Source organism: Athene noctua, chromosome 14 (genome assembly GCF_965140245.1).
Source record: "Athene noctua chromosome 14, bAthNoc1.hap1.1, whole genome shotgun sequence".
Taxonomy (NCBI): domain Eukaryota; kingdom Metazoa; phylum Chordata; class Aves; order Strigiformes; family Strigidae; genus Athene; species Athene noctua.
The window spans coordinates 20,175,294-20,199,920 of record NC_134050.1 but is presented as its reverse complement, the minus strand read 5'-3'; the positions used below and the strand labels follow the sequence as shown (position 1 = coordinate 20,199,920).

General features: G+C 54.2%; 2 protein-coding genes across 3 annotated transcripts in view; one reads left to right on the top strand and one right to left on the bottom strand.

Annotated features, from left to right (window-relative positions):
• Positions 1 to 9,513, top strand: part of LOC141965983 (uncharacterized) — an 80,966-nt gene extending 71,453 nt beyond the window's left edge. For both annotated transcript variants that reach the window (XM_074918230.1, XM_074918229.1), the window contains 7 exons: positions 375 to 423; positions 1,874 to 1,994; positions 2,879 to 2,973; positions 4,655 to 4,720; positions 6,146 to 6,245; positions 7,585 to 7,737; positions 7,934 to 9,513. In XM_074918230.1, the coding sequence (XP_074774331.1) occupies positions 375 to 423; positions 1,874 to 1,994; positions 2,879 to 2,973; positions 4,655 to 4,720; positions 6,146 to 6,245; positions 7,585 to 7,737; positions 7,934 to 9,228 (1,879 nt within the window). In that variant the 3' untranslated portion in view covers positions 9,229 to 9,513. The remainder of the gene's footprint in view (positions 1 to 374; positions 424 to 1,873; positions 1,995 to 2,878; positions 2,974 to 4,654; positions 4,721 to 6,145; positions 6,246 to 7,584; positions 7,738 to 7,933) is intronic.
• Positions 9,514 to 21,589: 12,076 nt separating this feature from the next.
• Positions 21,590 to 24,627, bottom strand: part of HRAS (HRas proto-oncogene, GTPase) — a 43,351-nt gene continuing 40,313 nt past the window's right edge. Inside the window, exons 6-7 of the mRNA XM_074918144.1 lie at positions 24,225 to 24,349; positions 21,590 to 21,895 (exon numbers count right to left, since the gene is read on the bottom strand). Coding sequence (XP_074774245.1) covers positions 24,230 to 24,349 — 120 coding nt within the window. The 3' untranslated portion in view covers positions 21,590 to 21,895; positions 24,225 to 24,229. The remainder of the gene's footprint in view (positions 21,896 to 24,224; positions 24,350 to 24,627) is intronic.

The window sequence follows — 24,627 nt, the reverse complement described above, 5'->3', positions numbered from 1 at the left end:
TGCTTTCCTCCAGGATGTGTAACATTTGATGCCTGGGTGGTTGCAAGTCTGTTAAAAACCCACCAGCACTCCAGACCCTGAGGAGCAGGTGTGTTGAATGCAGTGCGTAGGTATGTGCATGTCTCTCCAGGAGACCTGCTGAGGGAGCAGGCTGGTTCAGCCCTGCTCCACAGGGCCACTGGTGACTCCCCCTGGAAGGAAGAGCTCCCATCCCACATGCTTTCTGGTTCTGTGAGCCTGGCTCCTTGCAGAAGGCATAAGTACCAGTTGGCTGGGTGTTCTCAGAGCCTTTGCGCTCTGTGCGTACGCGTTGGTGTGCACGCGAGGCTGGAGACCTCATGCTCAGGTGTGTTAATATCCTTCTTTCTCCCCAGGCAACAGGCACTCTTCCATGTCCTATCAGCATACTCAGTTTATAACACTGTAAGTAGTAAGTTAGTCCAGTTAAAGTGAATAGTATTGTGCTTTATATATATATATATAAAGATATTTTTAAAAGCTTTATATACATTTGTATATGTGTATACATGTATGTTTGTGTGTGTATATGTATACACACCCCCACATTTAGCCAGTAGCAATTAATTTTAAGTCCTAATGCTGGTTTATACACGGCTGCAAGACTGGCCGGCAGCACAAGACTCTTGGCACAGTTGTTTCATTCCCTTGTTCATTTTTGTCACCTGGTAAATGACATCTGGCAGATGCGATTTGGGTGAGTGTCAGCAAAGAACAAGGGATTGCCCTTTGGCTCTGCAGCAAGACTAGCCTCCTGGCTGAGGATCTGTCATGTTTCTGACTTCTTGTCATACAATGAATGGCATCCTTGTTGAAAACGCTGATTTATTACAGCAAACCAGGCATTTTTAGCTGAAGGGCATGGGCAAAATAAGCCTAAATTAGCAGCTGAAGGAGGGGACAGTCCAGAAAGCACAGGAGATGCTCAGGGGGGTAGTCAAGGAAACAAAGACCTTGCCTTCCCTCATACCAGATAAATGCTTGCCAGATTTATTTATTCTTTAATTACTTCAGTGCTCACGTGGCTGAAGGAATCCAAAACAGTGTTGGAGCCACATGCTGTTTGTCATCCCATCCCCTATTCCTTGAAGTGGCTGCAGGCACCTCTTATGTTGAGGTTTCTGTCCCCTACCTTCCACGCTGGAGCACAGATGGTGGGGGGGCTGGTGTGGTGAAGGGTATTGTCTGCAAGCCCCTCACCTCCCACTGGACAACCTACTAGAGTGGGTCCAGAGGAGGCCACGAAAATAGTCAGAGGGTTGGAACAGCTCCCCCATGAAGAAAGGCTGAGAGTTGGGGCTGTTCAGCCTGGGGAAGAGAAGGCTTTGTGGAGAGCTTGTTGGGACCTTTCAATATGTAAAGGGGGCTTATAAGAAAGGCAGAGAGACTTTTTTACCAGGACCTGTAGTGACAGAACAAGGGGTAACAGTTTTAAGCTGAAAGAGGGTAGGTTTAGATTGGACATAAGGAAGAAATTCTTCCCTGTGAGGGGGGTGAGGCCCTGGCACAGGCTGCCCAGAGAAGCTGTGGCTGCCCCCTCCCTGGAAGGGTTCAAGGCCAAGTTGGACGGGGCTTTGGGCAACCTGGGCTAGTGGAAGGTGTCCCTGCCCAGGGCAAGGGAGGGTGGACGGATTGATCTTCAAAAGTCCCTTCCAACCCAAACTACTGTGTGAGTCAGTGGCATAGTAGCTGCTGTAGACGTATGGGAGCTGTGAATTTTGGCATAAAAGATAAAGACCTTGAAACAGGACAGACCTTGAAAGAGGGGAGGGAAACACAGGCTGCTTGGGCAGCTTTAGCGTCCTGGTGGGGTCTGATGACATGGCAGCATGTGTGCCCTTCTTGGCTCTTGCAGGAAGTGAGCTACTGCCAAGGGATGAGCCAGATCGCAGCCATCCTCCTCATGTACCTGAACGAAGAGGATGCGTTTTGGGCCCTGGCGCAGCTGCTGACCAACCAGCGGCACGCCATGCATGGTAAGGCCGGGGCAGGATGGGATGGGGGCTCCCGGCAGGGGAGGCAAGGCTGTTTCGGTTGGTTGACAGACCTCGTTTCTCCTCACATAGTTGTTTAAAGTGAGTAAGGCTTAATTATGTGCCCACGCAACCTGACTACAGAGCTGAACTTCACTCTTGGAGGCAGCCGAGCTCATCAGAGAAAAATGTGATTTATCGGTGCTGAGCTTTAGCGCTCAGTAATTAACACTTTCACAGAGGTGCTATCTTCCCTCTGGAGTGCCTTGCCCTTGGCAATCAATTAACTCAAGGTTATGAGTTTTTAAGAAGTCTCACAGAAGTACATCCAAGAGCATCATGTAATGCTGTTTTTAGTGTGCCACGAGCTATGTGCCCTTGTGTTTTTATGAAGATGTAATTCCACCAAATGTGCTGTATTATTTTACTTCAGACACATTTAAGATCCTTTCATCTTGCTTGTGGTTAGCAGTAATCTGTGCACAGAGGATTATTTTATGAGCGGAGGACTAAGCCTTATGGCTTGATAACTCCAGACAGTCTTAAACAAGTGTCTTGCTAGATTGCGGGGCGCTGCACGAGCTTGTGGTGTTCAAACATCTTCAGCTTTTCTTTGAACCTTGGTGAGCACCAAGATGTGTTCAGGCAGTCGAGCAGCAGGGAGAGGAGCCGGTCTGCTCTGCGGGGCCGGGGGGAGAAGCACCGTTGGGGTTGGTGCTGTCACCCGTATAGGGACACAGGGTGACGGGTGGGCTCGGGGAGGGGGGTGCCAGGGGAGGTAACTGGGCGTGCTGTGAAGTCCAGCCAACTTCAACAGGCAACGCCCTTGTGACTGCTGCAGAGCTTTTCTGATTATTTTTTTATTTCTCTCATCTTTTCTCGTTAAGGTTTTTTCATTCCTGGGTTCCCGAAGCTGCAGAGATTTCAAGCTCACCACGAGCAGATTTTAAGCAAACTGTTTCCCAAACTGAAGAAGCACATGGTATCTCTTTGCTCTCAGTCTCCCCATACTCATAGCATGTTTTAATGCTAAGGCAATTAGCGTAATGTTCTGCCAAATAGATGCACAACTGAATGCATTTCTAACCACGTAGGACTGCTTCAGCCACAAAGAGGCAAGCCTGTATTAAATGGGGTGCCTGAATCTTGCTGAAGCAAATGGTTATTATTTGCTTGCTGGTCATCATTATGTAGGGACTGCTAAAATCTAAGGGCTCCCTTTGGAAAGGCAGGCAGGAAGGCTCACAGCCTGCAGCAAAAGGAGCTGTTGCATACAGCAGGAAGGCTGCGCTGTGTTCTTACACCAGCTGCAAAGCCCGAAGGGTGATGCTGGACTGTCTGGAGTCTTAATTCAATAATTATTATCCCCAAGTGCTTACATTTAACAGCTTTGCTGTTGCTTAAAGACAGGAGGTATGTCAGATTTGCTGTGTGTTTTGTCACTTGGGCATATCCAGTTGTTTTTCTCTCTAGCAGATGGTATAGACCCATTTGGTGGCTGGATGCGCATCTGCAGGACACCTCGACTGCAGTCTTGACATCTAGGCAACTATTTTGCAACACCTGCTCCCTTCTTTTTATCTCTTGTCCCCCCTTGCATTTGCTGTAGACAGTTGGTATTCAGTGGTCAGACTCCTGAAGGTTTTTTACGCTCCCAAGGGGCTCACTGGCCCGGCTCCAGGAAAAGCTGTTTATATTGCCATCATCTGCAACAGCTCTTGCTTCATGCTGCAAATGAGCCAGCCCTGGCCGTAAAAGTGAAACAGAGTCAGAACAGATTTTCACTTAATTAAAGCTGGGGGAGGGCACAGGTGGTGGTGGCAGACCTGGGCAGGGAGAATGGGAATAACCTTCTGAAAGCTGCTTGTATCTCCTGGCTCCTGAAGTCTCCAGGCTTGCAGGTGCCCAGCACCAGCTGAAAGCAAAGATTGGAGCCAGCTGTTATTCCCGTGGGCTTCTTTCTCTTCCCATCCCCGTGGTGATGTTGGCTTTGTGTGTGTGTGTGTGTGCAGGACACTGTGCAGCACCGGCCGTGCCACGCCATCGGCAGGGCCAGAAAGGCTGAGCTGGGCCAGACGCCAGAGAGGGATGGAAAAGTGATAGAGCAGGCTGATGTTGGGGTTAAACCCTGCTGTTTAAGAGTTTTCCTTAGCCTGTCAGCAGCCATGCCTTGCAAATTAGGTGTTTACAGACAAAGTGCTAGCAAAGCTGGCTTGGCTGTGCAGGTCTGGATTTACCTGTGGAATAGTTGGGGTTAATCATTTTGGTGGTGCTCGGAGAGGCTGGCATGGGAATTGCTATGGAAACAAAAACGGCAGTCTGCAAGGAGTGTGTGTGGTTTGGGTTCCTGGAAGGTTTTTGTAAATGCCCGGTGTAGATATTAGGCCAAAAAAGCTTCTCCTAGAAATCCCTCTCCAAAGTTGTGGCTGAAGTCTGGCCACATTGAGGATCAGGTTCAATAATATCTTGGACAAAGCACCAAAGCCCTTGGTATTTAAGGCAGGGGCTTTGTTGGGAGACAAACTGCAGCCAGATCCTGCGCCCAGACCCCAGCATTAATAAACCAACCAACCAGCCAACCTCCCCAAAAGCACTGTGAGTTGCTTGAACCTCCAGCAGCCAGCCTGGTGAAACACCAGTCTCTCTTTGCTGTCTCCTCCTAGGACAAGGAACAGATGACTACAGGGATTTACACGACCAAGTGGTTCCTGCAGTGTTTCATTGACCGGGTGAGGATGCTCTGCGGGTTGTTTGCTGCTCTGCCGCTTGCTTGCATGGTTAACCCACCTCTTTACTTTTTAAAAAAGTATCGTAATTTGAGGAAGGTGTTAATATTTTATAAGGTGGGATATTATGCACACTCTCATAAGGCAAAAATTAATAAGGGAGAAGCTAAAAATAACTGCATGTCAGTGAAGACAAGCCAATTCCTGCTGCCTCATCACAAGCGGTCGCTGGGAGATGGCTCAGCAGCAGCAGTGTGAGCTTCAAAGTCGGGAGAGATCTTTCCCTTGCCCACTGGCACTGCTGCAAAGGCAATTAACCTCACTTTAGCTTTGGAAACAACATAGGGAGAAGAGGAGCTGGAGGCACAAGCCTTGACAAATAAGCAAAGGAGCCAGCTGGGCACTAGAGACACATGAAAGGATGAGAAAATTACCCTGATTTGTCCAGAGCAAATTTGCCAGGCCCCAGCAAACTTTTAAGGGCAGCATTGTGCTTGCACACTTGAACACAAGATCCATACTTGCTAAAGTTTAGGACATCTGTGTGTTCCCAGTCTCTATTTTCTGCTGCCCAGTCTCCTATAAAACAGCAGATGATCCCTTCCCCTTGAGAGAGAACTCACTGCTCTGCAGTCTGTCTCTAAAAGCTGCATAAATGCAAAATCCCTTTAACTGCAGTAACATGGTAAAAGAGCTGCAATGGCCAGTCATGCCAAACTCTGGCGAGTAAGCACAGCATCCTAAATTTGAATTTAAGTGTCACGGTAGAACTAGTATTCATTTGTGTGTTGATGAGATACCTTAAATCTTGGCTCAGAGATGGGGGGCTGCTCCATCGTTTTGGATATCACTTCACTCCTGTTTGTCAGATCAGTTCCTGGTGCAAATGAACCTCTTGCAGGAGTTTTTCTAGCAGGCAGAAATAAGCCTGTGCCTAAGGAAGACCACTTTTCTGGACAGCAAAGGAGTGATTTTTTTTTTTTAAAAGCTTAATGAAGCACCATTGGGCCTTCAGACCTATCCCATAAATAGCCCTTTGTCTGTCTCTGCAATTTGAGTGGGTACAGGAGTGGCTTTGTGTGCTCAGAAGGCTGAAAGATGATGGTGCTCCCTCCAGGGTAGGGGAATCCATGTGCTAGTGTGCCTGTGCAGAAAGTTTCTCCTTTTTCTTCATTTTCTCCCATTCATGGCTGGGTTTTAAGTACTTTCCTGGCCACCTGAGGTTGTTAGCTTTAAGGCAAAACCATAGAAGATAAAACAGGTTTTTGTGTTAAAGTTGAATCTTTGATATCCAGTGCCTTGCTGTGTTGTGTGTTTTGGTATGAGGGGATATAGTGATGCCAGCAACCTCTGTATCATCATCCCATCAGTCCTTGCTAGCAAGCATGGTGCTAACAGGCTGGTTTTTCGTTTGTGCCTTTGAAACAGACGCCATTCACCCTCACCTTGCGGCTGTGGGATATCTACGTCCTGGAAGGAGAGCGGGTGCTGACGGCCATGGCTTACACCATCCTCAAACTGCACAAAAGTAAGGTCCCAGCAGAGCACATCCCCTGTGGCAGCACTGTGCTAGGCCACCCTTGTGCTGCCAACTCCGGAAGCCTTGCTGGCTGCTGCCAGCCTGCTCAGTGCCCTGCACTGGCCCCAAAAGGCACAGTCCTGTGCCGGTGCTCCGGGGAGGGGATGAGATGCTGCAAGGGTTGAAATGCTGTGCTCAGCACACAGCAAATCCCGCCTGAAATGCTCCCAGCTGCCTCCTTCTGCATGCTGCACCCCACATCTTTTACAACACGCTGTTAGGGGCAATACAGACAGCAACCCATCTGTCTGCAAAGCTCTATGTGGCAGTTCAGCTGAAAAGGCTGTAGAGGGAGAAATAAATCCATTAATATACTTCTAAAATGACCAAAACCTGGTTTTCTTATATAACATTAAGGCAGTGATGTTTCTACCATGAGATCTTTGAACCCCTGTGCTCCCATAAACCAGCAGCCTTACTTTGTCACCCAGTTAGGTCTTTAATCTGGGACAGGAGCGATGCTGTTAGTGCATGTTGGTCACCTTTGGGCCAGTGGTATTTATGGGACTGCATGTGTTGGGTTCTGCAAACAGCCAGCCTGCTCTCCTTCACCGGAGTGAAGGATAGGCTATCCAGAGTTACATCTTCACGTATCCCTTTGTTTGCAAAGGCTGGGAAACTGGCAGGCAGGCAGAAGTCTCAGCCTGGCTGTGAAATCATCTCTCCTCCCTGAGGAGTGTGGGGTGTGGATCAGCATCCCTGCCTGCAGCCTGTTGCTGCCTGCCTGCCTGCCTGGCCTGGGTCAGCATCGCTGCCTGCGTCCCTGCCTGCCTGGCCTGGGTCAGCATCGCTGCCTGCGTCCCTGCCTGCCTGGCCTGGGTCAGCATCGCTGCCTGCGTCCCTGCCTGCCTGGCCTGGGTCAGCATCGCTGCCTGCGTCCCTGCCTGCTGACTGGGGCAGGTTGGCATCCCTGGCTGGCCGTGGCGGCTGCCGTTCAGTCTGATGCTCGGGGTCTATCTCATGGAGCTTTTCCTCCTCCTAGAGGTATTGGTGAGAACTTCCAGAAATGGCCCAAAATGTGCACCCTGGTCAGCGTAGGCCCCAGCCCCACCACTGTCCTGCCATTGTTGAGCTGCTGCCCAGAGGTGGTGGCATGAATACATCCGTGTATCGACAGCCCCAAGCAACAGTGGGAAGGTGGGGGAGAGGCAAAATCCCTCGGGCTGTCCCACCCCAGAGTGGGAACAGCAGCACAGTCCCAGAGAAAACCAAAGCAATGCCACCCACCCTTGTGCTACCCTGCAATTTGGCCATGCCACTGCCATTACTCCTTTCTGCTGTCCCCCAGAGCGCTTGCTGAAGATGGCACTGGAAGATTTACGGGAGTTCCTGCAGGAGAAAATTGCTGCTTCCTTGCAGTATGAGGATGATGCCGTCATCGAGCAACTGCAGGTGTCGATGACTGAACTGCGCAAGATGAAATTTGACCTCCCTCCGCCAGGTGGGTAGAGGGGAGGGGGGCAGAGAGTAGTACCCATGTCCCCTGGGGAACAGAGCATCCCTCTGGCATGGCAGGGAGCTGGGGCAGCCCAGAAAGGCTGGCACCCAGTGGGTGCAGCATCTGCCTTCCCCGCAGTCGGGGCATGCTGGGTGCAAAAAGTTTGGGTTTGATTTTGTTTTCTCTGCTTCCAATGCAGCAAAGCCTGAGGAGTTCCCACGGAAACCCTTGGGCCTGGAGCTCTCCCTTAACCCAGTAACCGTGAAGAGCAACATGGCAGCCAACAGCCAGAATGGCCAGGTGGGCGAGCACCCCCCGGACAGGGAGCCCCATCCCCACAGAGCCCCTGGGGCACCGGGAGGAACACCTGCGGTGGAGGCAAGGACTCCCACCCCCCAGGGCAGCAAAGCAGCTGAAGCGACAGACACGCACCTGCATCCTCCTGGCGAGGGGCCGCCCGGAGAGGAGGCTCAGGCAGTGCCCCCCAGGGATGGGCGGCCACCATCTCTTCCGAAGGCAAGCAAGACGCAGGCCCACCACCACCTCCTGCCCCCAGCCCTGCCTCCAGAGGAGCCTCTTCTTGCTCCTGGCCACGCCACGATGGACCACGAGCCCGTCTCCCTCCCCGCCCTGGCCGAGCATGGCTCCTCGGACTCCTCCCTCCAAAATACACCAGGTCCTCCCGACTCGAGCACTGCCGAGCTTTCCGCTACGGACCACGTGGTATGGCAGCCAAATCCCGCTGCCCTGCCGGCAGGAGATCAAGCATCTTCCCTCTGCAAAGAGAAAAGGCTTGATGCAGCCCCTCATCGTCTGCCGGGCAGCTGGCAGCAGCTCTGCGGTGCGGCGCAGCACGACAGCCCCCCCAGGAGCGGGCACGGGGAGGGCACGGCCGAGACGCGCTGCAGAGCGGCGCTGCCGGACAAAACAGACTTGAAGTGCTTGGCATCCAAAGCTGCCTCCACAGGGGAGCTCGCCAGCATGCAGCAGAATGGGCCAGGGAGTGCCACTGGCGCGGCACGCTGGCCCGAGGGCTTGGGCACGCTGCCTGGGCACGGGCTGGCGGGCAGCAGCGTGCCCATCCTGTCCGGCAGCGAGTCGGAGGCAGGGCAGCTGGGCGAGGGACACCAGGGGGAACCGTCCCCTGCAGCCAAGGGGAACAGCCCCTACACCGTTATCAAAACCACCACTCCCCTCCACCTTGCCCACGCCACAGAGCAGGACTTGTGGAACAGAAAGCAGGTGGCACTGCCTCTGCCGGAGAGCAGACGTCCCCTGCCTGCCACCTCCACGCCACCATCTCTTGTGCTGGACCAAGAGGAGGGAGATGCCCAAAAAAGCCTCCAGAAACCATTAAACGCACTGAAAGCCCCACGACCACCTGTCAGCCCCAAACCAAAATTACCACCGCAGGTTGCCAAATCCCACTCGGAGAACAGTTTCCTTTCAGGCTCTCCTCCCCTGGCACAGCTGCCCAAGTCAGTGACGTTCTAGTGGGGATGGGAGGAGGCAAGGGAGAGGAAGCGGGTGCTGGAGCAGCACCCTTGCCCCGTTTTCGGGACACCCCCCCTTCAGCAGGGCTGTGTCGGGGTGACAGCACAGCAGCCATCGCCTGTCAGGCTGTGCTTTGGTACGAGCGCCCGGCGAGGAGATGGAGCGGTGGCCACCGGCGCCAGGAGGCACCAGCAAATTGGGTTTGCATCTTCCCTACGGACAAATCGGAAACCGCTTTCGTTTTTGTGTTCCTTGAAGCTCCCCGAGCCTCACTGCGTGCGGGGGGAGAGGCAGAGCTGGTGAATGTGTTGCGTGTTTTCTCCTGCTCCTGCCTGCCGTGGGTACCCACAGCTGTGGAAGTGGGTACAAGGCGTAAGAGTCAGAAATGCTTTCTTTAAAATGCCCGATCGGTGCAGCCAACAGCGTTGCTTGCAAAGGCTTTTGTAGCAATAGATCTTTTATTTCTTTTCCCAGAGCCGTGGTTGTAGGCAGCAGCATTTTCGGGCAGGGCCGTGGCACAGGCAGCCCTCTGCCTGCTCTATGCAATTCCAGAGGGCAGCGCCCGGGCTGTGCCCGGCTCCTGCCGCCCGCCATGGTGGGTGGGCGCCCGGAGGGGAGGTTTAACAGCTTGGTGTGACCCAGGGGAGGACCAGCAGCAGGGTGGTTCTTCCCCAAGTTCTCAAGGTGACAAGGACTGCGCTGAAGGTTGAGCCTGGTCTCTGCTGGCTTTTTCCCTTGCAGGTGCAGGGCAGCGAGTGGGAAAGGCGCTGCCTTCCGCTTGGCTGGGCAGGAAAGGGGGCTGCAGCCTTGGGAAACCTCCTGCCTTCACTAGCGAGCTGCTGGAGGTGTGCTGGTGTTTAATCACGGTGCCCAAGAGACATGTCAGGGTGGAGACAGTGTAGGCACTGGGGAAGGGGAGCACATTGCCCAGAGCCTCATCTCAGCCCTTCTGGTTTAGCCCACCCAGAAATCACCTGCAAAGGAAGGAAACCTGGGCACAGACGTTCAGAAGATGATGCTGTAGTAGAGCATCAAGGTCACCACAGCCCACTGCTGAGGAGGAGATAATGCGCTGGCTGCCCGCTTGCCCTCCGTGCACCAAGTCCTAGGGGCCTGTCCAGCTCCTCCCCATCCCAGGAGGTGGCTGCTGCACAGCCCAAACCTCTGAGAGAGCTGGGCCAAACGCCTGTGCCCAGGAGAGGGGACTTCCTCAGGAAGGAAGATTGATGGAAGCAGCAGGAAAGGAACTAGACCAGATGTGCTGTATTTGCCTGCTCTCCAGAGGGGTGACTGCAGATGCCACCTGAGGTGGAGACCATAGGCAAAAGCTCCTTTATGTTCTAAGGAGACTTTGAAAACTGTTTTTTATCTGCCTGCTTCAGTAACATAACCTGAGCTGAAGCCTACCTGGAAGCCCAGCAGAAAACTGCCATGAAATTACTTTGTGAGGTTTATCAGGTGGTGTTCGTTTGTTGTTTTGGTTTTTTGTTTGTTTTGTTTTGTTTTTTTTTAATTTGTGTGCATGTGGTGGTTTGTATTGGCAGCAGGGAGAGCACCACAGGGAGCACCCCATCTGTTTAGATGTAGCCACACCACAGCACCCTCAGCTTCTGTGGCAGCCCCTGCTCTGTCGGAGACCCCATCTTCTGCTGAGCCTCCCCCCTTGCCCCTCGCTCTCTCCCTCTGCAAAGCAGGGATAACCCTATTAGCTACCTCGCAGGGGTGGTGTGAGGAGTCAAGAATTGCTCTTTGAGGAGAAGTGCTGTATGAAATGTTCAGTATTTGTGTTTTGAGACACCATGGGTCCTTTCTGGAACAATGGTGCTTGAATTGGGTTTAATTTAGAGTATGTTTTTCAGTAACTGTGCAGTAGTTAAACCCATTTGTGTGTTAAAATACCTGGGCAGTATTTCAGGACAGGTATCAGTTGTCTTTTGCTAGCAGCCCACTGGCCTCTGGAGCTCACCAGGAAGCAGCAAGAAGCATCTGAGGGCTGGTGGTCACTTCTTGGCTTGTTTGCTGTAGCTTGGGGGTCTGTCTTCTCCTTGAAGCACACACGGGCCTTCTGCTAACACATCCGAGTGGTTGGCTCATGCATGCAAGAGCTCTTTCCCCTTATTTTGACCTTCTTCCCCTCATTTCGGGCACGCAGCCCTTGCACATCACGTTGCATGTGCGCTCAGGCTCCTCACCCAGTCTGTGTCTGGGATGTTTTGCAGTATTCACATTTAAAACAGGTGGTTTGCTCTAATTTTGGGGAGCTGTTGGATGCACACTACCCCTTGCATGGCATCTGGTGCATGGTGTACAACAAGAATTGGGGGGGGGGGGGTGCAGTCCTCCCCTCCCAGCCCTAACAGGACCAAGCAGCAAGGTCCTTGGTCATCTCCAAGCCTAGGGGCAGGCAGCAGCTGGTGTTCCTACCCGTGTGTGCTTCTTGCTGGGAAGGTCTCCGAGCGCCTCCCTGTGCTACCTAAGCTCTTCTCCAGCCTGCAGCCCCTCAGCTTCCAGGTTTGAGAAGAGCTCTGGAGGGTAGAGTGGCCCAAGGCAGCTGGGAGCCAGCACCCTGCCTGGCTTCCCTCGGAGTGATGCCTTCAGCACATCAAAGCATCGTCCAAGAGATGACCCATCCTCTCTCCTCCTCTGCTTCTTGCTGAAGGGGTGGCCAGGGCAGGCCCGTGGCAGCAGGGGTGGGCAGGATATGGCCCAGCCTCAGCTCTTTCACTGGGGAGAGGCAAGGAAGGAGAAGGGCCAGGGTGGCAGCTCAGCGGGACAAATAACCAGCCCCAGCCCCACGCAGCCCTGCCCCAACCTCCAGCAGCCTCAGCCCCTCCGCGAAAGCCACTCCGGCCACGAGTGAACTCAGGAAAGCAGCTCCCGCCATCCTCGCCCTTGCACGACTCTCACCTTGCTACCCTCCGTGTAGTTTGAAAGACCAACGTTGCAGGTTTGGGGTTTTTTTTTTTTTGGTTTGAAATTGAGCACTTTGAGTGGCTCTGGTGCCAGCGGGCAGCAGGAGCCACGGGCCGGGTGCTGGGGCCCAGCCCCAGCCTGGGATGGCGGTTGAGGTGCACTTTGAGAGCCCGGCTACCATCTGCTTTTCTTTTTAATTGCTATTCTTGTTTACAGCGTGGAACGCTTCCTCCGTGACTCTTTCTAATGTATTATAATTATTACTTAAAAATACCCATTTTTATGTCTGTGCTTTTTTTGTTTTTCTGTGGGTTTTTTGTAAGAAAGTTTTTTGGGGGGAGAGGGGAAATCATTCCTTTTTATGCTGATCCAAGGAGACTGTCCAGAGTATTTGATGCTGTGTTTTACATGGTTGTAATGATAACAGTTAAAGAAGTTTAGCATAAAATCAGGCTCCATGAGGTTTCTTACGGCAACAGGCATAGCAGCAAGACCAGTTGCCTTCTCATACTGGCTTTTAGGTCTGTTCACCAGGTGTGTTCCAGCTGTGGCAGGTCCAGTCCACTCCATCTCTGCCTTCCTTCCTGCTTTTCTGCCACAGTTAAATCCAGGCATCCCCCAGCAGCAGTGGAAAGAAAACTGCTCCTCTCCCTGTACCACCGTCCTCTCCAGGCTCGTGGAGCCTTGGGCAGCCCCCAGCCCCTGTGCATCCCTTCCAACACATGGCCAGCAGCCCCGCTGCAGCTTTCTTTGGCCAAGATCTCAGGTTTGGAATTTGTTTTCCTGCCCAGGGGCAGCGCTGGGAGGGTCTGAGGGGCCAGGGAGCGGGTGGACACAGCTCCTTGCAGGGCGGGTGGGTGCGACTCGCATGATGCTACATGAGTCAGGGCTGAGTCACACTTATGCCAGGCACTGGGAATGTGAGGTGGTGCCGCTCACAGCTGAGCATGGATTTTAAAAAGCCGTGTGTGAGCAGCACCTCTGACACACCCTAAATTTCCTGCACTTAAATGACCACTGTACTATTGGCTTTAAGTGTTAAATTTGGGCAGTATTCTGGTTTCCCCTAAGAGAAAGCTGCTTTTTGGTACTTCAGCAACATGGTTAACAGTAAATGCAGGGCCGTGTGTCTAGCAGAGCAGCACAGGGGGCACAAAGACTGACAGCAAAAGGGATTTAGGATTTAAGGGCAGCGCAGGAAACGTGGCATCCCCCTGCGTTCACCTGTAGGTGCTGCAGGCTGGTATTCCTGCCCCGAGCAGGGCTCTGCCTCACCTAAGAGGTCAAAGAGGAACAAAAGAGAAGCTCCTACCTTGTTCACCAGTGTCCCTAAGTTAGTTCATTTATATTAACTGGTTAAAATCTGCAACCCTATGGGAAATAAAAAAAAAAAAAGCCAGCACCGGTGAGTACCACAGTGGAGCAGCAGTGCAGCGAGGATGCGGCTGGGCACATCTCTCTCCTGTCACACTGGCTGCCAGCCCAGGGACACACCACCATGAGCATGAGTGGGACATCCCTGGGCTGGAGCGAAGCCAACCTCGTCCCTCCCGTGTTTCCAGGTGCCCCTAAGCTGCTCTGTGGCACCGCCTGGCCAACAGCCCCAGTGAACCTATTGGCTTTTGGGTGGCCGGGGGCAAGCAGCCCACCGGGGCTGGGTTTGGACACCTGCAGCAGATCCCTCCAGCACAGGCACCACGGGGTTTGGGACAGGCCATTTATCCTGCTGCTGGGACAGCTTCAGCCCCACGCTGCCAAGGAGGGAGCAGAAGTGTCCGGAAGAGCAGAGTTTCCCCCGGGGAAGGTGAGTCACGCTAGGTTTGAGGGATGTGGCAGGCAGTCTTGTTCCTCTCTGAAACTGCCTCGGTTCAATTGGTCAGCAAAAAAAATTGGAATAAAACACAGCTTACTGGCATCTGCGGTCCCCACAGCTCATGGTTGTGCACAGTCGTGACCTCCTGGCGGCAGCAGGGTGCTCTCACCCTGCCCGAGGGGACCAGGGACAGGCAGGGCTCCACCACACCCCCAGCAGCATCCTTCTGCCTAATGCAGGAGGCACAGTGGTACCCAGCCTTGAACAGGCGCTGAAGGGGGTCCGGGGGGGTTTTGGGGCTCAGCTCACAGAGGACATACCAAGCACCCACTGCAGAGTCCTCCCCAGGGGGAGGCCACCCCTGGGACTTGCCCACCAGCCAAGCCCAGGACCTCTGTCCCTTACCAGAGACGTGGAAGACCTCGGGGCAGGTCTCGGGGCAGCCACAAGCCACGCCTGGTGTCCAGCCTTGGCTAATGCCCAGCCTGCGGCTGGCCTGGGCGCAGCAGGTCAGCAGCACGTGCTGTGCTGCGAGAGGGTGCCAGCACGGGAGGTGTCACTGTCCCCAAGGGGACAGGAGTGCAGACAGCCCCTGCCCCCTCCTCTGCCCCCCAGGGCCTGGGTGCTGCTCCCAGGGGACCAAGAGCAGGGCAGCTGTGCAGTCCTGAGGCCAAGCGCACCCATAACCCATTTGCCACACAGCACGGGGACTGGTGGCCAGTGAACTCTGCAGAAGGTTCCAAGGCTGCTGCTTAAATCCTAACAACGGCCTTGTCAGGCAGGGACCAGCCCTCCCACTGCCTCTCCCACCGCATCTGGCATTTGCCACTATTCCCATTACCCCCCCCCCCACCCCCCCCCACCCCCCCCCCCCCTTTCCCTGGCAGAGCCACTGTTCTCATCACGGCTTTCGGACAACTCTTAACACCAGTTCTCCACCTCCCAGGGCTGGTCCCTGCGCAGAATCACCCCAGCACAGACCCACAAGCCCCCAACAAGCTGCACTTCGGCTCCTGTGCCCTGGCAGCCCTACAGCTCCTGTCCTTCCCGGCTCATCAACAGCCCAAGCAGCAGCGGCAGGAGCTGGGACAGGCAGGCGGCTGCTCTCGCCCGTCACTCGCTGGCTCTCTGCCGAGCTCCTCATCCTCCCTGCCCACCCCCCCACAACCGCCCAGAGCTCCGCAACCCTGCTGCCTGCCTCCACCAGACATCGGCGGCTCAGCACTGAATAATTGATGCTAAGTGGAGCCTGGAGCAGGGCCAAGCCGAGGGAGGGAGCAAGGCTTTGGGCTGGTTTAGGCTCTGGTCCCAGGACACAGGGCAGGGAGGGGAGAGGGATGGGTGTGCTGTGGCTGGGAGCTGTTTGGCAGAGGCCGCGCCTGGGAGCCCTCCTCCTCCTCCTGCCGTGCCGCTCGCCTGGGGCTCCCGTGCTGGGGGGTCGCGCTGCTGCGCTGGGAAGGGGCGGTGGCAGCGGGGGCTGGGAGCTGGGGAGCAGAGCGAGGGCCTGCGCAGCCCAGGGCCTGAGCCCCAGCCCGGGCTCTGCTAAATCACAGAGCCTGTACTCAACCCCCAGAGACAGCAAACCCCACCTGCCCCGGGGCAGTGAAGCTGCGCAGGGGTCAGCCCCATCTGCCTGTCACAGTTCCCACCAGTTGCTGGTGGCCAGGATGTTTGCTGTCACAGCATCCTCTGAGCAAACGCCACCCCCTTCCTCTAGAGCATCAGCGGGTATAAACCAGCACACGGAGACAATAACAGCCTGGCAGCTGGAAGAGGCAGGTCTGACGCCTTCCCAAACCACCTCCAAATCCTATCTCGGTGGCCAAGGAAGCCCACAGGGCCTAAAACCAGCACCCTCCCGGGAGCAGGGCAATCACACCCGCCTAACAGGACGTGGGCACCACGACAGCGCTGGAGACAAGCAAACCAGGGCTGAAAGGACGCGGCCAACATCTCACCAGAAGACACGGCAGCTGGTCCCAGGCCATGAGCACCCCTACTCGCTTGCGGCACTTGCAGAAGTGCCCAAGATGGGGTGGAGATGGCTCTGAAGGCACACGCAAAGGCACCAGTCCAGGGGATTGGGGTCACTAAAGATTGGTTTGTTTAGCCCCATTCATCCACACAGTGAAAAAGGCTTTTCCTCAGACAGAGGGAAGGGTTAACTGTAAGAAACTTCCATCCTTGCTGCAAAACTGGTATGAGGTCCCTAGAGGTACCTGTGGATAGATGGATGCAATACCACAAGGCCTTGCTTCCAGTCGCCCCATTAAGAGCCGCTGGGCCTGGCCGCACACCAGAGCCCTGCTCCTGGGGTGTCTAAGCCTGCAGCTCACTCAGGCAAGCAGTTGCTTGGGGAAGCTGGTTCTTGGGTGGCTTTGCTTACCTTGTGGCTCCTGGTGGAGCCAAGAAGTGATACAGAAGTACTGCCCAGGCTGGAAAGGTTTGCAGCAGGGCACTGGACTCCAGTCCAGAAGGGAAACCTGGTCTGCTCCTCCTTACCCAACCACGCTGCAAGTGAGGAGGATGAGGCATTTAGGCAGGGCTGCTCTGTAAAACTCAGCCTTTCATTCAGCTACCCCCCCACCTCACCTCTCAGGTCTCTCTCCAGCAGTGAGTCATTGCTGCCAGCTCCTGCAGACTCAACCCAGGTGCTTGCCAAAGCCTTCAGCAAGCACCATGCGCTCATCCCTTTTGGAGTCACCATCTCTGCTGGCTTAGGAAAATGCTTCTGTGGAGGCCCTCACAGACCAAAAGGCATGAGATCTGATCCAGCACTTCATCAGCATCTTTAAGGACTTGTAAGCAATTTCACCAGTTGACTCAGCTGTGATGTCTCTGGAGCCCCAACCCCTCTGTAACAGGGTGTGGGGCACTTGAATGATGTGGGGGACAAAAGCTTATGCGTCAGTCCTGAGACATCTGGACCTGAGCAGACCAAACCAGACCAGACCAGACCTCTGAGATACTCTTGTCATTTAAGTGCAGATTCAAAGGTGGCACTCCTCCATCACGGGAGATGCAGCCTCAACAGAGAATCAGTACAATGCTGCCTGAAACCCTCCCAGAGGTGGTGTCCACACTTGCCTGAGATCCAGAGCACAGCACTAAGTCTAGCCCAGCCTTGCCATGACCAGCTGAAGGGATCACAGCAGCCAAACATGAGCTGATGCGCCCAAACATAGCAAAACCCTTACCTCTATGGACTTACGCAGCTCCTAGCTATGCAGCTGGAGCAGCTCTTCAGAGTAACTGCACCTTCTGCTCACCCAAACTCCTGCCACAGAAGCAGAACTGAGACAGGCAACAAACTCCTTGTCATAAGGGAAACTACTGCAGTATCTGAAAAACACATCTTTCAGTCCAGGTACTTCTAGAACAAATGCACCTTAAGTAACTGTGGGGAAAATCAACTAAGTGAGCTCTGAGCCTGGCAATTCCCTTCTCTGGATCTGCATTAACTCTCATGAAACTGTAACCCTGATATTTGAACTTCTTGAGTCTGAAAGTAACAAGCAGCGAACACATCATGGGCTCATATGCTGACCTCCTGACTGGCATGAGCAGCAAGTTGCCATCCCGTAGCCAAACTACCAGCACCAAGCTGTCATGGGACACAAGCCAGCAAATGAAAACGTGAAGCCCAAAGTAACAGCTCCACCTGAGAGAAGCAATACGATCTGGTTTTTGCCTGCCCAAAAGTTCAGGTCAGATCAGAGGTGACCTATCTTACTGTGCACTGAAGATTTGTCGTGATTCTCCTGAAGCCAAGCTCCTGGCAGTGTACTGCAGTACTACATTAATACACAGTTTCAGGGAAAGAGCTGCGGTGTCGAGCTTTTAGCACTTCCTTTTGCTCCCAACCTACCTCCAACTTTCAGCTTGAACACTGACCTGAGTCAGGGTCCCTTATGATCTTCTAATTACAGCAAAAAGCTACCCAGAGGGGCTTCCAGCTCCTGAGATGGTGTGTTACTGACCAGCGCTGTGTGACAAAGGGCCCTGGCTGCCTCCCTTCTGCTGGGCACAATTCACCAAAGGAACAGGATTCGTCTGCAACCTGCCAGACTCGGACCACCACCTATCAGCCAGGCCCTCTGAAGATGCTTGGAGTCTCCAGTTCCAGCTCATACCTGCCTACTGGATCTCTGAAGTGCTGTCCTGTCATAGCTCTGTCCCACCACCAGCACCAAGATGTTCCCTGGCTCTCAAAGAACTTTCAGATTCATTTTGTAGAACCCTAAAGACTCCTCATACACCTACATCCGCTTTAGCCATACATTAAATGGGACCAGCCACCCCATTCAAGAGGAGTCTCAAAAGGAGACTCAGTATCTGGAACCACTTGAAGTGTACAGCAGACCAAAGCTGTGAAGTTTCAACTAGACTCCCACAGGGAAGAAAAATCTGCCTGGGGCCTGGCGGTGTGCTGCTGAACACAGCCACCAACTGCTGATGAAACAGCTCAATGCAACAGCCATGATGAGCGGCCCAAGGAAGCAACAGTGTTTTGCAACTAGAAGACACTTGAACAAGCTACAATAACATGTGACTTGACCACAGAATCATCTCAGTTGGAAAAGCCCTTGAAGCTCCTCCAGTCCAACCATGAACCTCACCTTGACCGTTCCCAACTCCCCCAGATCCCTCAGCGCTGGCTCAGCCCGACTCTTCAACCCCTCCAGGGATCCCGGGGACTCCCCCCCTGCCCTGGGCAGCCCATTCCAACGCCCAACAGCCCCTTCTGCACAGAAATCCTTCCTCAGAGCCAGCCTGACCCTGCCCTGGGCAGCTTGAGGCCATTCCCTCGGGGCCTGGCGCTGGGTCCTGGGCTCCAGAGACTCATCCCCCCTCTCTGCACCCTCCTGGCAGGGAGCTGCAGAGGGCCAGGAGGTCTCCCCTCAGCCTCCTCTTCTCCAGACTGAACCCCCCCAGTTCCCCCAGCCGCTCCCCAGCAGACCTGTGCTCCAGACCCTGCCCCAGCTCCGTTGCCCTTCTCTGGCCACGCTCGAGTCATTCAATGGCCTTTCTGGGGTGAGGGGCCCAAAGCTGAACCCACTCAGCGAGGGGCGGCCTCCCCAGTGCCGAGCCCAGGGCTCAGATCCCTTCCCTGGCCCCGCTGGCCCCGCCGGTGCTGACACAAGCCAGGATGCCATCGGCCTTCTTGGCCCCCTGGGCACGCTGCTGGCTCATTATCACCCCCCCAGGTCCCTCTCTGACCGGCAGCTCTCCAGCCGCTCCTCCCCAAGCCTGTAGCCCTGCTGGGGGTTGTTGTGGCCCAAGGGCAGCCCCCGGCATTTGCCCTCAGTGAAACTCCCCCAGTTGGCCTCAGCCCATGGCTCCAGCCTGTCCAGGTCTCTCTGCAGCCTCCCCACCCTCGAGCAGATCAACACTCCCACCCAACTGGGTGTCATCTGCAAACTGACTGAGGGTGCACTCCATCCCCTTGTCTAGACCAGACCGAGCTGTCCTGAGCAAGCTGGAAAACCTCACCCTGAAGGGTGCAGAAACCTCTCTGAAAGGGAAATGCTCATGCTTTGGCTTTCTGCTCCTGATCAAACTGCTGAAGGACTTTGTATTCTGGTCAGTTGCTCTTGCAACTGCAGCTGGTGGCTGCCCTATGAAGACACCTTGCCCCTGGCGCTCCCTGGAGCTCCTCAGCTTGCTTGACCATGGCTCCTGGTCCTTCACTGCAGCTTCTGGCATCTAACCAGAAATGAGAGGATACTCGCAGTAGCTGAGAGTCATCCAGAGTCCAGTCCTTGAGAAAGCCCCAAATACTGAGTGTTAGAGCCTCAAACACAGCGTTACTTCTCACCTGAAGGCCTCCAGATAGAGCTATCCCATCCTTCACCCAGGGCCTCGTGAAGGATGAGATAAGCTCTACTGCAGAAAAAGAGCACCAGACTCCTAGTGCAGTACCACCACCAAGCAAGAGCCCCCACACCAACCCACACGCTAACTTAAGGCTTGTTGTCATCTTCTGGAAGGATGAATTAGCCCTGCCCTCTGCCCTGCCTGCAGTTGTGCACAAGCTGCCAATTTAGGACCAAAACCCCCAGTTCCATGCTTCACACTAGAAATAACTTCGTTTGGGAGGTTTTCTGGGAGCATCTGGTCCAGCCCCACCAACTAACACCAGACGCAGCATCTTCAGCACTCCTCCACCATGGGGCCGGGTGCTGCTGTGAACAGGCAACTCCTCCCATTCCAGCTGGGATCAGCCCTTCTCCTGCAGGAACTGGGTGCCAGGCAGCTGCAGCCAGGGTGGGGACTGTGCCCTGCAGCAGTCGGGAGCAGGCAGCTACAAAAAGCAAGCTGTTAGCACAAGTCCTCTCTTGCCCAGGCCAAAAGCAAAGGCAGCAATTCCAAGCAGCGTTGGAGTTTAGTTCTGCTGCTGCCTGCTATGCTGGAGGATGAGGAGCAGGACAGGAGCTGCCTGCACGGGGGCTGGGAACCCCCGGGTGGGCTGTGGCTTCGTGCTGGGGGCGCCGGGGTTTCTGTCCTGGTTTTGTCGTGCGAGGCATGTGACTCACACGCTGCCCTCACCACTCCCAACCCCTGCCAGCCCCGGCGGCTGAACCCGGCGCCTCTTCAGGCCTGGGCTAGCCCCGTGCAGCACAGCTCCCCGCCGCGCTCAGCTGGATCAGCTCCTCCCTTTGATGCTCTTAATTCTGGATGCCAGCTAAATAAGCCCGTGCAATAGCTTGGGAGAGGGAAAGGCAGTGAGCGAGCCACCGGCTGCAGCCAGCAGCGAGCCACCGGCTGCAGCGAGCACAACGCCTCGTCCAGCTCTGCAAGTGAAAGGCATGTGGGAGGCGCGTGGGTCAGACCCCAGGCAAAAATCCCAGGGGAGCAGGGCTGAGCAAAGACAGACTTGCCAACAAATTAGCCCTTACCCAAAATACTCCTACCCACTCTAAACCCAAGGTCTGGAAGTCTGAATCCTTTAGTCTTCACTGTTGAGCAGCCAGACTGCAGTGCAGGAGGGCTCTTCTGCTGTGTGCTCACCAGTAATTAAGCCATGGATGGGGCAAACAGGGATTTGCATACTATTATACAGACTGACAGACTGGAGCAGCCCAAGGTATATGTGCTATGCAGGTGTTGGCATTAGCTAGGTTCTGGAGGGGAGCAGAAAGGCCTAATTGTACCTCTGGAGCACACGAAGATTTGGGACATGCTGTGCCAGGAATTGCTGCCTAGAAAAAAAAAACAAGGAAGGAACAAACTGGCACCAGCTGAGGTGAACTCAGATCTCAGATGTCCTCCCTGATGCTTCTTCCCTTCCATCTGAGGCCATAAAAGAAATCCCACAAGGCCTAGGTTGAAGGCATCAGGGGTGCACCGAGGACAGGCTGGGACTCATGTTCTTTCACCCCACCGAAACTTGGGGCAGCCAGCACGGTGTTTCAGGTGGGCTGGGGAAAGATGGGGACATGACAACTTGCTGCAAAGACAGCTCTTTCCCCAAAGAATACCCCACCCCAATCGCCTTCATGGCCTACAGCAGGACCTCAGTCTGTGGAGTGCAAAATCTCAGCACCCTTCCCTCCCCACCATCCCACCAGCGATCCTCCCAGAGCACCAGCAACAGCACCTCTGGAAGGAGGACACAGCCATCAAGACGGTATGTCGAGACCATCAAATAATAATTTACTGTGATTCAATCTGTGGCTTTGTACAGTTGCCGGGGTGGGAGGAGGCCAAAGGAGGAGGGGATGGGGAAAGGAAAAAAAAAAAAGAAAAAAAGTCGTTTGCCGCAGGCTTGGGTGAAGTGTGAGATAGTCCTTGGAGGGGCTCATGCTCCCCCTGTCCTCTTCCTCCTCCTCTTGCCCTCCCCCCATACTCCTCCCCTGAATCCATTTGCTTCTTCCTTCGCTTCACCTCTTTTCCTTGCGCTCTGCACAGTGGGAACCTCTCCAAGACACGTCCAGTCAGCTGAAACCAGAAGAGGACACTTGTTAGCACCCATTCACCATCAGAACCATGGGGGACTGCTTCCATTGCCCAACCCTCACAGAATCATCTGGGTTGGAAAAGCCCCTGAAGCTCCTCCAGTCCAACCATGACCCTCACCCTGACCGTTCCCAACTCGACCAGATCCCTCAGCGCTGGCTCAGCCCGACTCTTCAACCCCTCCAGGGATCCCGGGGACTCCCCCCCTGCCCTGGGCAGCCCATTCCAACGCCCAACAGCCCCTTCTGCACAGAAATCCTTCCTCAGAGCCAGCCTGACCCTGCCCTGGGCAGCTTGAGGCCATTCCCTCGGGGCCTGGCGCTTGTTAAATTTTGGGATGACCCTGCTTGTGCCCACAGAGGGAAAGCAAAGGCCTACACAGGCTGTGGAGATCTGGACCTGGCACAAAGCATCCTCACGAGTGCTGAAGGAAACAAGCAGATCGTCTTGGAGTGATGGGCGAGCCTCAGGCATCTCACCAGAGCGCCTGCCTCTGCCCAGACCTCACTGTGAGCAGGGCCATAGCCTGGTGAGTCTTTCTTCAGGGATGATGGGAACCACAAAGTGAGTCCAGGGCAAATCTCCCTGGCCACACACACACCCTTCTCCTCCCCAAAACCCAGCATGCCCTTTCCTGGCTCCTCCTTTTGAACCCTGATGTTCCTCCCTCTCTGCTCTCGGCCACTGCAGCTAAAAGAAGCTGGGATGTCTTGTTTCCAGTTTCTGCCTGAGCAGAAAAAGATATTGCCAACAAACAGGACAGGCTCTCTGAACAGAGTCCAAGAGACTCCTTCCCACCCCTTGTGGCCCCCCTTTCTGAAGGCACTGCCCATGCCAGGCTGCCACAGGGACAGGGCTCGCAGCAGCGAGGGCTGTCAGCTGCGAGCCAGAGCAGGAAATGAGCCCTGAGCTCACGTCCCCATCTGGAGGAAACATTCCTGAACATCTGGAGGACCTGAACATCTGGAAAACCTCCCTTAGCAGTGATAAGTGTGCTGGGCACAGCGTTCTGCTCGGCCCCCAGGAGACCTCGCACGCCTCAGCTACAAGCAGAGGGGTGGGGTGCTTGGGTGGGTTTTTTTTTGCTCATAGGAAACAAATGCTGCCAGTGGTTTTTGTGGTGACTTTTTTTTGTTTGTTTGTTTGTTTGGGGGGGTGGTGTTTGTTTGGGGTTTGTTGGTTGGGGTTTTTTTTTTTTGTTTTTCAGGGAGGAGCCCTGCTGCACTCACAGCCTTTGGCTCAAAAAGCAACAGCAGAAAACCAGCTGCCCACCTCCACCTTCAGTGAGACCCTCTTAGCACCATCTCTGCATATGCTGTGCTTCTCTTTAGGTCTCCAGTAGTTGTGTAAAGGGGCGAAGGACCAGTCTGGGTGCTGGGGAGACTCCCCAAAAGACATTAAGGGCAATGTCTGTGCAGGCTTTTCTCCCACACCCCAGTCCCAGATGTCTGTACACGTACATCTCCCCAGTGTGCTCATCCCCAGCTGCCTCTCTCCCCACTTCGGCCACGGAAGGAGATTACACAGCCAGAAGTTCCCAGGCCACCCAGCTCATGCAGGGACACCAGCAGGAGCTCTCCCTCACTGCTATCCAGCAGGATTGCAATGATTTACATAAATTCATCATTAAAAAAAAAAACAAACTACATAAAGAAAAAGAAGAAAAACAAGCAAGTGAACAGAGACAATCTGAAAAACACTGTTTCTGGCTCCAACAATTTATAAAAGCAAAACAGCCCCCTTATGGCTAATTCTCAACACTGCATCAGTTCCAAATATCCCAGGGGATATACCTAATGGGAAAAATTCTTCTGAGGAACACAGAACGGGACAGCTCTGCCCTGAAGCTTTAGGACAAGGCAGTTTACAGGAGTGCTTTAGGAGGCAACACACTCACCCAGTTCTTCATCTGAACTCTTCTAGGACCAGGCTGGTGAACACACAGCCAGACACACCTTCAACACCAGCTTCAATGCTCTTTTGGAAGGACAGCACAGGAAGGAGCTTTCCCAGGGAAAGCATGACAAAAAAATACTTTTTTATTCAGTTATGTAGAATTTTTTTCCACAAGATGAGGGGGGAAAAAGAAACAACCCTTTCCTCCTACACACTTCCTCAGGAAAGTGAGAATTTTGACCTACCAGAAAAATGCTATTTCAGTCAAAAAGGTGTTTCATTAAAAAATTCCCATTGCTGAAATTGTTTCTGCTGCATTTGTTTGCAGACGAGCGCATCTGCAGTCACCTCTGCACCCCATCTCCTGCTTCAAATACAACCCCTCTGCACGCCATCCCCTGCTTCCAGCACTCACCGGAGTCACGATATCACACATTTACAGTTCATGCAGCCGGGGCCGCTCTCATCCGGGGGATTCAGCTTGCGCAGCTTGTGCTGACGGATCTCCCGCACCAAGGTGTAGAAGGCATCTTCAACACCCTGGAAGAAAAGCAGCATTCGAAGCAGCTGCCCACTTCAAGAGGGGACAGTGGAGAGAAGGGAGGGCTCTGCTCCCCTGCTGTGTCCCTAGGGCTGTCTTCCAGCAGTGCAAAGTGCAGAGTTAAAGGCAGGAAACCAAACTGGGAAGGCTAACAGGGATCGTAGTGCGGCCCCCAAACAGGGAGCAAGATTGAATGAGAAACCACAAGGCCAAGGTGCTCTTAAGTCCTTGAGATTTGTCGAGATCCATCCACCACTCAAGATAAAATCCACCACCA